The following is a 12,163-nucleotide window of genomic DNA, read 5'->3' as shown; positions in this document are numbered from 1 at the left end:
CCGATCCAGATCGGGATCGGGGGAACGAACCCAGGACGCACCCCAGCCGCTCGTCACATGCCGGGACTCCACCGTCGCCGCCATGTCCCGCCACTGCTTCGCCGGAGCCACCCCGTCGCCGGAGCACCTCCTCGTCTTCTTCCCCGTCGGATCGCCCGAGCCCGGAGCCGCTCGACCTCCCCTGCAAACCATCGCCGGACGCCGTAGTCGCGGTCCTCTCCGTCACCGGCGCTCCCCGTCCCCGTCGCCGATGCCACCTCGCCGGACTGCTTCCCCTGCGTCGCCGTCGTCCCCGCCCCCTCCACGAGCCCCGCTGCCCCGTCCTTACTAATCCCGATGAGGCCACGGCCTCCTCCCTCCTCCTTCCCCTGTCCCCGCGCCGTCCGCGCGCTCGCCACCCACATGTGTTGCTTCTCCCGCTTCTCCCCTGCTGCTGCTACCGCTGGAGCTCCACGTCGGCGCTCTGCCCAGCCCCCTGCTCCCTGTGGCCGCACACTGCATGCCGTGGCCGCCGCCGCTCGCCGTTCCGCTTCCCCCATGCGCCGCCGCCCGGGTCCATCCCTGATGGCCGTCGCCCACACTGGCTAAACGCCACCGCGCCCCGGTGGCCTCGCCTCGCCTCCCCGGTCGAGCTCGGCCCTGCACGGGTGCGCCAGTAAGCGCACCGCTGGCGCCCGCGCCCGCTAAGGCCATGGGCCACTAACACGCGGGGCCCACGCCCTAGAATGGTTAAAATAATAGTAATAACATATAAAAAATAAAATAAAAAATATATTAGTTAATTAATTAATTAACCCTGATTAATTAACCTATTTAGTTAATTAAAACACTAATCTATCACTGACTAATGGGGCCCACAATTAATTAATCCTAATTAGTCTAAAACAAATTCTATTTCACCTCTGTCTCTATGACAGGTGGGTCCCACTGGACCCACATGCTAGGGTTGACTCTGGTCAGCCGGGTTTGACCTGCTGACGTCATGGTGATGTCATGCTGACATCACCTTTCACTGTTCTGGATAATGTTTGATTTAAATAATTAAATAAATTTGAAAAATGCATAAAACTTTGAAAAATAATATAAAATAAACCGTAACTCGGATGAAAATGTTTTGTACATGAAAGTTGCTCAGAACGGCGAGACGAATCCGGATACGCGGCCCGTTCGTCCGCCACACAGCCCTAACATAGTGAACCTGCAACATTTCACCTCCGGTTCATCTGTCCGAAAACACAAAACGCCAGGGATACTTTCCCGGATGTTTCCCCCCTTCACCGGTATCACCTACTACCGTGTTAGGGCACACCGAACACCACGTATTGTCTTGTTACGCTTTGTGATACTTTGATTGCTCTGTTATTTATTGTGTTCCCTCTCCGTTACTTCTTTCCGATAGACCCCGAGACTGCCGGCTACCCCCAGTTCGACTACGATGTTGATGACCCCTCCTTGCCGGAGCAACCAGGCAAGCCCCCCCTTGATCACCAGATATCGCCTATTCTTCTCTATACTACTTGCATTAGAGTAGTGTAGCATGTTACTGTTCGGTTACTCCTATTCTGTTGCATAGCCTGTCATTGTTGCTACAGTCATTGATACCTTACCCGCAATCCTAAATGCTTAGTATAGGATGCTAGTTTATCATCATTGGCCCTACATTCTTGTCAGTCTGCCTTGCTATACTATTGGGCCGTGATCACTCGGGAGGTGATCACGAGTATATACTATTCATATACATATACTATACAGATGGTGACTAAAGTCGGGTCAGCTCGTTGAGTACCCGCAAGTGATTCGGATATGGTGGCTGAAAGGACAGGTGGCTCCATCCGGTAGAGGTGGGCCTGGGTTCCCGACGACCCCCGACTGTTACTTTGAGGCGGAGCGACAGGGCAGGTTGAGACCACCTAGGCGAGAGGTGGGCCTGGCCTTGGTCGGCGTTCGCGGTTGCTTCATAATAACACGCTTAACGAGATCTTGGTATTTGATCTGAGTCTGGCCACTGGCCTATATGCACTAACCAACTACGCGGGAAAGATATGGGCACTCGACATCGTGGTATCAGCCGAAGCCTTCGTGACATCAGCGACTGAGCGGCGCGCGCCGGGTTGGACTACGTTAACGCAACTTCCTTTGTAATGGAGGTTGCTAGGTCTGTTTCCGGCCACCCACGCAACGTGCAGGTGTGCAATGGGCGATGGGCCCAGACCCCTGCGCACATAGGATTTAGACCGGCGTGCTGACCTCTCTATTGTGCCTAGGTGGGGCTGCGACGTGTTGATCTTCCGAGATCGGGCATGACCCAGGAAAGTGTGTCCGGCCAAATGGGATCGAGCGTGTTGGGAAATGTGGTGCACCCCTGCAGGGAAGTTTATCTATTCGAATAGCCGTGTCCCTCGGTAAAAGGACGACCCGGAGTTGTACCTTGACCTTATGACAACTAGAACCGGATACTTAATAAAACACACCCAGACAAGTTCCACAGACAACCCGGTGATCGCTTTTCCACAGGGCGACGAGGGGAGGATCGCCGGGTAGGATTATGCTATGCGATGCTACTTGGAGGACTTCAATCTACTCTCTTCTACATGCTGCAAGACGGAGGCTGCCAGAAGCATAGTCTTTGATAGGACTAGCTATTCCCCTCTTATTCTGGCATTCTGCAGTTCACTCCACTGATATGCCTCCTTACACATATACCCATGCATATGTAGTGTAGCTCCTTGCTTGCGAGTACTTTGTATGAGTACTCACGGTTGCTTTTCTCCCTCTTTTCCCCCTTTCCCTTCTACCTGGTTGTTGCAACTAGATGCCGGAGCCTAGGAGCCAGACGCCATCGTCGACGACAACTCTTACTACACTGGAGGTGCCTACTACTACATGCAGGCCGCTGACGACGACCAGGAGTAGTTTAGGAGGATCCCAGGCAGGAGGCCTACGCCTCTTTCGATCTGTATCCCAATTTGTGCTAGCCTTCTTAAGGAAAACGTGTTTAACTTATGTCTGTACTCAGAAATTGTTGCTTCCGTTGATTCGTCTATGATTGAGCACTTGTATTCGAGCCCTCGAGGCCCCTGGCTTGTAATATGATGCTTGTATGACTTATTTTATTTTTAGAGTTGTGTTGTGATATCTTGCCATGAGTCCCTGATCTTGATCGTACACGTTTGTGTGTATGATTAGTGTACGATTGAATCGGGGGTGTCACAGTAATGCAACATAGCGATAGAACGAAGCAACTAACAAGCAAAGATAGAAGTGATATCGAGGGTAATGGTCATCTTGCCTGAAATCCCGCAAGGAAGAAGAATGAGTCCATGAAGAAGACAAACGAACGTAGTCGAACGAATTCTCACAACTCCGGAACGAAACTGAAGCTAACAAGAGAAGCAAATCGGAAAGAAGCAAACAACATGGTAAACACACAAGCATAAACATGTCATGATGCACAAACAAGTATGATGCATGTCCGGTTTAATGAGGCATGACATGGCAATTTAAAACAAAAAAGAGGCTAGCCAACTCACCTCTAGGAGGCTCCCTCGATCAACTCCTTTGTTGGCCGTCCGATCTGGCTTCTGGCGCGCCTGAGCTGTTGGATCTTCACAACAGTTAAAATCGATTTTCACTTCATGGTCATTTCCACTGGCCTATGACGGGTGGGCTCGTCTCGTGCTCTGGTTGGCTGGGTCAGTCGTGGCTGCGTGCAGACAGTTTTGACCAATCCGCTCCATGCTTCCGCAGCCAATCCGCCTCGTCCCACTCCCGCACCAGCCGTCACACAAACCCTAGCCTTGTTTTCCCTCGATCCCCACAGCCTCCCGCTCCCCTCCTCCATCCCCCTCCTCGCGTCACCACGGCCTCCGCCCTGGAGCCCTGCCGCCGCCTCTCCTCCACCCCCTCCTCGCGTCGCCACGGCCTCCGCCCTGGAGTCCCGCCGCCGCCTGCTATTCCTCCTCCACCACGCTAGCCCCTCTACCTCGTCTTCCTTCTCTTCATTGTTGGTTCCAGATCAAGCACGGGTTAGGCGAGCCCAGTGGTGGGGTGAAGGGGCAGGGGAAGAGGAGGTGGGTAACTAGGTGAAGGAGCAGGTCGGCCCTCCTAGAGGCGGCGCCGCCGCCCAGCCAGGGAGGAGGCCAGACTCTCCTCCAGGCTCGCCTCTGTTTTGCCCTGAGCAGCGGCAGCGCCTATGCCTCCACCCCACCTTCTTTTCCATGCCTCTTCCTTGGCATGACAGGCAGATTTTGAGGATGGGGAGACCCCATGGTGAGCTTCCCCTCCGCTCCTAATCTCTTTTTCTACACACACATCTATGGATTTGTGATCTCTCTCTCTCTCTCTCTCTCTCTCTCTCTCTCTCTCTCTCTCTCTCCCTGCACACACATATCTACAAGATTTGTGTAGCCTAAATGCCTATGTACCATGTAAGCAGGCGATGAATGGCTAAATGGTTTTTTTGTTGCCATACAAGATCCCTTCTAATTGGTGCTCTATGTGTGCTTTTGTTTTGTTGAAAAATAATCATTCAAGTGGACGGACGATGCACATTGTTGTTTAGCGGTATGATCTATGATGGTCGGCGAAAGTATGTTCTATATTGCAAGGTGATGGGCTGCTGATTTTTGTTGCCCACTTCTGCTAATTTCTATCGACTTCTACTTAATCTGATATCTGTTGTGTAAGTAATGCACTAATTTAGTTCATGACACCAAGTTGCAGCTGTACAAAGTGCTGCTAAATTAAGGTTCCTGGTTACAACACACACAATTTGGTGTCCTGATATCCTTTGTGTATCCTCTTGAAGGAGGATTGGGTGAGATTGTTGTTGCGACAAGAATTGGTACTAGGCTGGGTGATACAACAATAGGTTTCATCCAAGGAATAACCAAATGGCGCAGAGACCCGCTAAAGACATCTCCAGTTGTTGAATCAACTATTGTCCCATGTTGTTTGGATCATCTATCGTGCCGCACTGTCTAGCTGAAATGGCCAAATGACTTAGGAACGACATATAATCGATTTTTGCTCTTTTTATCCCTTGAAAGGTGACATGCAACATTATGAATTTGCTTCCATTTGCAGGGCTAGGTGTCCTTCCTCCTCTTGGTGACATATAAGAGGACCTGCAACACTGAACCGGGAAGTCCTTTTTTAGGCAGTGGTCATGGAGCAACAATATATGCTGCGTGGCATTGCAGGTTACTTTCCACTTTATGTTTAAGTTGTTTATATGTTCTGCTACTGAGAGGAAGTTAATTTTACATGCATGTAAGGTTCAAGGAATGGAAGTAGCTATATTTGAGATCTGATATTATCGTTGGCAACTTCACTGCACACTGGAAGTAATATTTCAACTGTGTTAGGGGGTGGGACACACATTTCTTGTCGATGATGGTATCATACCTCTCAAAATTTAGCAGTTTCTTTTTTATGCATACATTTGGGCGTGCTTATATATTTCAGGGGAGACGTCTCCATGAATCCTGCATGTTTCCAGAGTTTGTCTATACCTTAATTTTGGGGGAATGCTATATTATCTTATTCCAACTTGACTTGTCATATCAGGTTATTTTCCGCCCCGGTCGATCCAGGCACGGCGTTGGATGGGAGAGAGCAGGGGAGGGCCAAGAGGCCAGCGGTGTGGGGTGGAGCAGCGAGGCCGAAGACCAGGCAGCGGACGCCTCACGGGGTGGAGGAGAGGTCGGAGATAGGGAAAAGCAGCATCTTCATGGATGAGATCCTGACGGCTGAAGATGGTGCACACGGGAGGATCTTGGAAGATGTCAAGGTGAGCTTCTCTCAATCCTTCTCCCCTTCATGCCCCTTGCAAATTTTTCTTGTTTCAGATCATATGAAAGTGAGTATAGTCTTGTTGGCAATTGCATCTGCTATTTCTTTCTTTGCTTTTTCCATTTCCTACAAGAAGATACCAGACATTGTCTCATGATGATTGTGTTGGCTGCAGGGGCGCCGCGAGGAGTGGAGTAAGCTAAATACCTGACTGGCTGGATCATTTTTGGGCTCTTTACAGATTTATCGACTTCAAATGGTTATCTCATAGTTGAAGCAAATGGTGGTCTGAATCAACAGTGTCTTTTTGTAAGTTCCTGGACCACGTTAGCTACAGCAAGCAAGCAATACCATTGCTATTACCTATACAAAAGTTCAATGTCGTATGAATCCATTGACACCACTATGTAACTTGAAGTCATGTACTATCACTTTGATTGAGATGGCTTTCATCAATAACTTTGTACTGGAAAGGCATTAGTACTATCTTTGTACATACATAGTTGTATTATTCATCCAAAGATCACCGATATTTGCTTTCATCTTTTTGGTCACATGCCATCAGATCTTCTGTTGAGAGATATATTTCTTCTGACCTGAGAGCTTGAGAATTAGACTCTGGCCTCTACCAGTTGCTGTGATGTGGATGTCTCATTTTAAAGTCCTTAGAACCTTCACACTATGACGAGTAATAATTATTGACAGTGTGTAGTTCCATTTTTTTTCTCAATACAGATCTGCGATGCAGTTGTTGTGGCCAGCTTGCTTAATGCAACTCTTGTGATCCCAATATTTCATTTGAATAGCGTTTGGCGCGATCCTAGGTAACTAGTGCTATTTTGTTTGCTCACTACTTTGTTTCTTAACATTAGATAATTGCATTTTTATATGATGGATGTCTGTCTGGAGTAGTTGTCTCTTGCTCGTTGTTTTAGTGTCTAGAGCAGCTTGTTTGACTTCTAAAGTTCACTTCTGTTAGTTATAAACCCGTGAATATTTTTGAAATTCTACTTCTTGTTCTAATATATATTGGTTCTTCCTGATGATTTGTTTCTCAGCAAATTTAGTGATATTTTTGATGAAGATCGTTTTATCGGGACACTCAGACAACATGTAAGAGTTGTGAAGGAACTCCCAAAAGATGTTCTACTGCGTTTCAATCATAATATAAGAAGCATACCAAATATGCGAACTAAAGCCTACTCATCCCCAGATCAATTATTTGTTACACATCGAGGTAGATAACAAACAATAGAAATCAGGAAGTGTTGTTTGTTATCTACTTCGATGTCGTACTGATTTCTATTTTTTCACAATTGCAGGCGCCATATTAGTGTTTCTTATTATCTACCTTGATGCCATACTAATTTCTGTGATTCCAAAATTGCTGGCACCACTTCCTGTTGCCTGTTGGTGCAAGGACCCATGCCTTCCATCTGAGAAATGTAAAGGATGGATCAATTGGCATTGTCAGCTCATGTTTAGTTCTTTGTCTCTCAGACGACATGCATCTCTCAACACAATCCTAGGTTAATGAACTGCTAAAGCTACAATGTAGATGCATTGTGACTTTATTTTCTAGGTACTAACTTCAGATGTCCAATTTGTTACCTGTACCAATGTATTCTCAGGATATTTACTTTAGATAAACAATCTGCTGCATACTAATGTATATTTTTACACAAGCTATCCTCGATGTTTGTTTCGCTTTGTCGTTCCCAACATCACATAGTAATGCTTGCAGCTTCTTTGGGAAGGTGGAACTAATACATACATTCAACTTACTCAAGTTCGAAAACTGCTCCTCTTGACCTATTTCAGCTTTGTGGGCGAGTGAATGCATGATGATGGCAGCTTGGTGTTTGCATAATACAAGGGAAGGAGCTGCTGAGCCAACTCTCATGTACTTCACATGAGCTGAAAGAGGTCAAGTGCTAATCGCAATGTATGCTAAATCATAAGCATTCATCAGTATTTTTCCTCTGGTCTGTGTCAGCTGACTCTCCCATGTTGGTGTCGTGACTATCAGATATTGTGTGTCTTTGAAACTTTATGAATTCTGGGATTTTCTTTGTACTGGTATCATGAAATTAGTATGGCTCTGTGTCACTGTGTTTTGTAATGTTTGCCTAGGCCTGTTATACTAGAATTGAAGTTTGTTGCTTAGTTTGTGATGCTTCAGGTCAATAATAATAACCTTTAAGTTCAATGCCATCAGTTGCGTCTCTTTAGTAGCATTCAGAACAAATTTAGAAGCTTTCAAATATGTAAATATACTCACTAGAGCTAATATGTTAACTGACTGAATTTGAGCAGGTTGGTATGATGCTGCGAGGCATGGGGTTTGACAATACAACCTTCCTCTATGTTGCCTCCGGTAAAATATACAATGCTGCAAAATACATGGCTCCCCTTCGCCAGATGTTCCCTCTTTTACAAACCAAGGACACTCTTGCATTGTCTGAAGAGCTTGCTGAGTTTGAGGTATTGTTTCCGCCAGCCATCCCATCAGCATAGCTGGATGTTGTTCCGAATGTCAGATGAATATGCATGCATTGAACTGTTCATCAATTCACATTGAATCTTCATACCGTTACTTACTAACCTATTCTCTGTAGGGGTACTCTTCTCGGTTAGCAGCATTAGATTACACCGTCTGTGTTCAGAGCGAAGTGTTTGTGACGACTCAAGGGTGGAACTTCCCTCACTTTTTGATGGGACACAGGCGTTACCTATTAGGAGGGAATGCAAAGGCAATAAAACGTGACAAACGGAAGCTGGTCTTATCTTTTGACGACCCAAATATCAGGTCAGTTTGAGCTGCCATTATATCGTCAACAAAGTATTACAAATCACACCAAATCAGTTTCAGTTTTGAGTATATGTTGGAATCTTTCACCAAATCAAACTGCTGAAGCAGTTCGCTGCCCTTGTTATTCCTTCACCATCCAAGACTGTAGCTATTGCCTACTTTTTGGAACGCATTAGCCATGTTAACAAATTGAAATACATCTTCGAGTTGACCTACACATACATGCTCTAATTATTTGCCCATCTTTGCTTAACTATGTAAATGGATATAGTGGTATATGAAACTCAAATTGTTTCTTTGAACTGCAGGAGTCGATTCAAGCACCACATGCTGGAAATACTGCACCATAGTGACATAAGGGGCATCACATTCAGGAAACCTAATGATTCCATATACACCTTCCCAATGCCTGATTGCATGTGCCAACAAGATGGAATATGATCTAGGCGTTAGCATACATAATTGAGGTATGCATATCCTCTACCTTTGTGCAACAAAGGCACCAAAGGCACGACATTGTTGACTGCATGATTAGGATTTGATGGTCATGATGAAAACTGGAGTGAAATAAAGCATTTGGTGCTTCTCAGGAGATTCTAAAACCCTCTGGCATACCCCAAACCGTTCGATTCTGGATATAATGGTCAAAAGGTGCCTAATGACAATGAATTCCATAGGATCAGAAATTGAGAAGATGTGAGGGATTTTGTAAAGTTAGTAATCTGTAGGTAGTCCACCATATAGCAATCTCCATTTGTTCAATCTGTCTGTAGGTTGTTAAAGAAAAGAGCTACGAGATTGGGTTGTAGATATGAGTACAACCTGAGTGCCTCAATGTATATTAAAAAACAAGGGCTAACAACAACAAAGAAAGGAATTTTCCAGTATATCATTACTCCTCAGTGCTTGTTCTCGCATTTCATCTTGCCCTTGACAATTCATATTTATGAGCATGTTCTTACAGTTCAGACCTAACGTTCTTTTTTCTTTCCTTGGGCACTTCCTCAAGAATCTTGTTGAGGTGTCTGTTTCCCCTCTTTGTGTCATGAATGATTGTGATGTTTGTGGTCTTCTTTTTTCTTTTTCTTTGATATGTATTGGATATGCTACTCGCATCTTTGAACATGCATAGGGCCTCTCAGTCTTTAACCCTGACTATAAAAATCCATTGATGGAAGCTGGGGAGGGCCGAGATGAACATCCGGCTCCCTGGGTCTAAGCCATCGAGATGGTAGAGATGACGTTTTCATGTCATTTACTCCAGCACCCGGACAAGGCATATAAAAACCATGGATCCTTTGCTCCCCAGGCCACAAAATGATCACAGTGATGTCTACGACCTCCTCCTAGATGTATTAATCACAATCTCATGTTTGGTTTTCTTCCCCTTTCTCTTCTAATGATGTAATTTCTTTTACTAAGATAACACCATGTTTGTTGTAATGCCTTATTTGATGTAAGATCCCTTTTCTACTTTGAATGAATTTACTGCATATATTTTTTATTTAATTTAGTTCATCATTCAGAGATGGTGGAATATTTTTGTCCTTCACAGGTTAAATGAGCATTGCGTAGTCCTTCACAAGTTAAATGACCATTGCGTAAAAGTATGTCTAAATTCTCTTTATTCAAGTGCTTCAAGTAAATGAAATTGTCTATTTCGAATTTAATACCTTTTAATAATAATCATAATGAGAAAGGGGTATGCTTCTCTCTCTCGCTCTCTCTCTGGGAAAATGTTACCTTAGACAACATGTACTAAGAAATAAAACCTCTGAAAATGTGTTTGAATCGCACAAAAAGAGTTCGTAGTTCCTATTCATACTTGAAACACGTGAGACTCTGCAAATTAAATCATGTTTTTCTTCAAGGCGCATATGGATTTAGCAGACCACAACTAAACCGACTGTATATAAATGGCCTGTCCTTAGAAAAGGAAATTATTTTCATCGCGAACATGGCTTTAGTTGAAGGTTCCTGCAGCATGAAATTATTTTCATCGACAACATGTCTTCAGCAGGTCTCTGCGCCATTTGGCGCAACGGGTCAACTAGTATGCACAAACAACACTACAAGTTAAGTGGAGCTCAATATGCAACGAGTTGCATGTTGACGAAACACCATATCAGTTATTTAGTTCCCTCTCGGTTTGGAACACAACAATATTACATGTTGTTATAAACATGGCAAGAGGTGAAACATATGAAAACTACCTACCTAGGCAAGTTTAAATGAGGCCGGAACAACAAACAACAATTTCAGAAAATCCCCATATGTCATTTAGCAATATAATGCAAACACAATTTTAACTATTTTAAATGTTGTTATCATGATGCGGATGACATATGCAAGTTTTATGAAAGCGTTGACATGAGCATGTTATGAAGCATTTGTCACCATGGCGGAACGAAAAGGGTGCCACGACGGTGAAACGAAAATGGAGCTACGACAACATATCGATTCTGGTAGCTCATGGAGATACCAGTTCAAAATGACGTGAGACGTGAGCGAGTCATGTAAGGATGGTGGGGTGATCCCGGTTACCGGGTTCCCACGGGTCGATGGTACGGCAAACAAGGAGGAACGTGCCTGAAGCAAACGGGCACGGTGCAAACACGAGCATCTCATACAACACATGCATTCGGTCCTCGGTTGATCGTCTCGGGGTTATACCTTTGAAGCATGCATTTCGGAGCGGGTCGAGATCGTCGAGGGAAGTAGACGTTCTCGTGACGTAGTGGAAGTAGTTGTACACGTTCTTTTCGGAGAGGTACTTGACGAATCCAATGTCTTCGGGGCGACGATAGTGGAAGTAGTGGTACACGTTTTGTAGATGTTCGAGTCCGGCGAGGAACTTGACGTCCTGGTACTTGGCGTCCACTCGACCTTGATGGTGATGAAACAAAACGCGATGGTTGTGGTACTTGGCGAGTCCGCCTAGTCGTAGATGGACTTGAGGTACTCCGGGGCAGATGTCTCAGCATTGCAACGGTGGTCTTGGAGGTTACTGAGCATGGATGTGGAGGTGGACTACCAAACTAACCACGGGGCATAGAAAGAGCAACTGCTCAAGGTCGAGATCGGGAAGGGGAGGCGCAAGTGAAGCAGAGCTGCAAGAGGAGCTTCGCCACGAGCAGAGGCAGATGGTCATGGCATGGAGATGGGCCGGGATAGGGGTCCGACGAGGTAGGTTTGAGGAGGTGATCGCAGCAGCGACTTGTCCTTGCAGAGGAGGTCAAGGCGGTCGGCCACCTGGGAGACAGTTGGCGCGACGCCGGTGCGTGGATGACGCACGGATGGGCTTGAGGCGCAGCAACGGTGAGGCAGTGGAGGCACTGGTCGCATAGGTCAGGACAGTGCTTGGAGCTCGGGGCAGCGCACGATGGACGGAGCAACTCCGGCGGTGGCGCTCGGGCTGCTGGAGGCGAGCGAGGAGGAGAAGCAGGAGGGCGACGTCGAGCTTGGCGACGCCTCTTGCCGGAGATGATGATGGGGAGGCGGTCATGGGGTCGGGGACGATGGATCCGGGCGGCGGCGACGGCGGCTCGGGAGCCTCTC

At 46.3% G+C, this 12,163-nt stretch overlaps 1 protein-coding gene across 9 annotated transcripts; it reads left to right on the top strand.

The window, feature by feature from the left end:
• Positions 1 to 3,764: 3,764 nt before the first annotated feature.
• On the top strand, positions 3,765 to 9,522 carry LOC119295632 (O-fucosyltransferase 9-like). 9 transcript variants are annotated; one of them, XR_005144125.1, is made up of 10 exons: positions 3,765 to 4,269; positions 5,086 to 5,201; positions 5,569 to 5,791; positions 5,969 to 6,102; positions 6,529 to 6,617; positions 6,852 to 7,030; positions 7,116 to 7,719; positions 8,110 to 8,277; positions 8,412 to 8,602; positions 8,914 to 9,522. XR_005144125.1 is itself a non-coding variant. In XM_037574072.1 (4 exons), exons 2-4 carry the CDS (start codon positions 8,116 to 8,118, stop codon positions 9,044 to 9,046), a joined length of 486 nt encoding a protein of 161 aa, XP_037429969.1. In that variant the 5' UTR covers positions 7,116 to 7,719; positions 8,110 to 8,115; the 3' UTR covers positions 9,047 to 9,522. The 9 variants fall into 9 exon arrangements, 1 of the variants encoding a protein (XP_037429969.1); XR_005144131.1 differs by having other exon boundaries at positions 6,852 to 7,375; positions 7,615 to 7,738; XR_005144129.1 differs by adding an exon at positions 5,277 to 5,397 and having other exon boundaries at positions 6,852 to 7,719.
• Positions 9,523 to 12,163: the final 2,641 nt, after the last annotated feature.

This window comes from Triticum dicoccoides, chromosome 4B, assembly GCF_002162155.2.
Source record: "Triticum dicoccoides isolate Atlit2015 ecotype Zavitan chromosome 4B, WEW_v2.0, whole genome shotgun sequence".
NCBI classification, from domain to species: Eukaryota; Viridiplantae; Streptophyta; class Magnoliopsida; order Poales; family Poaceae; genus Triticum; species Triticum dicoccoides.
This window is presented reverse-complemented; position numbering and strand designations above follow the sequence as displayed.

What these genes read in the sequence shown, in the direction of transcription:
- LOC119295632 (XM_037574072.1), top strand. Translation starts at nt 8,116, where the DNA reads ATGATGCTGCGAGGCATGGGGTTTGACAATACAACCTTCCTCTATGTT. An exon ending in AAGAGCTTGCTGAGTTTGAG is followed by an intron (nt 8,278 to 8,411) that starts GTATTGTTTCCG and finishes TATTCTCTGTAG; the next exon opens with GGGTACTCTTCTCGGTTAGC. An exon ending in TTTGACGACCCAAATATCAG is followed by an intron (nt 8,603 to 8,913) that starts GTCAGTTTGAGC and finishes TTTGAACTGCAG; the next exon opens with GAGTCGATTCAAGCACCACA.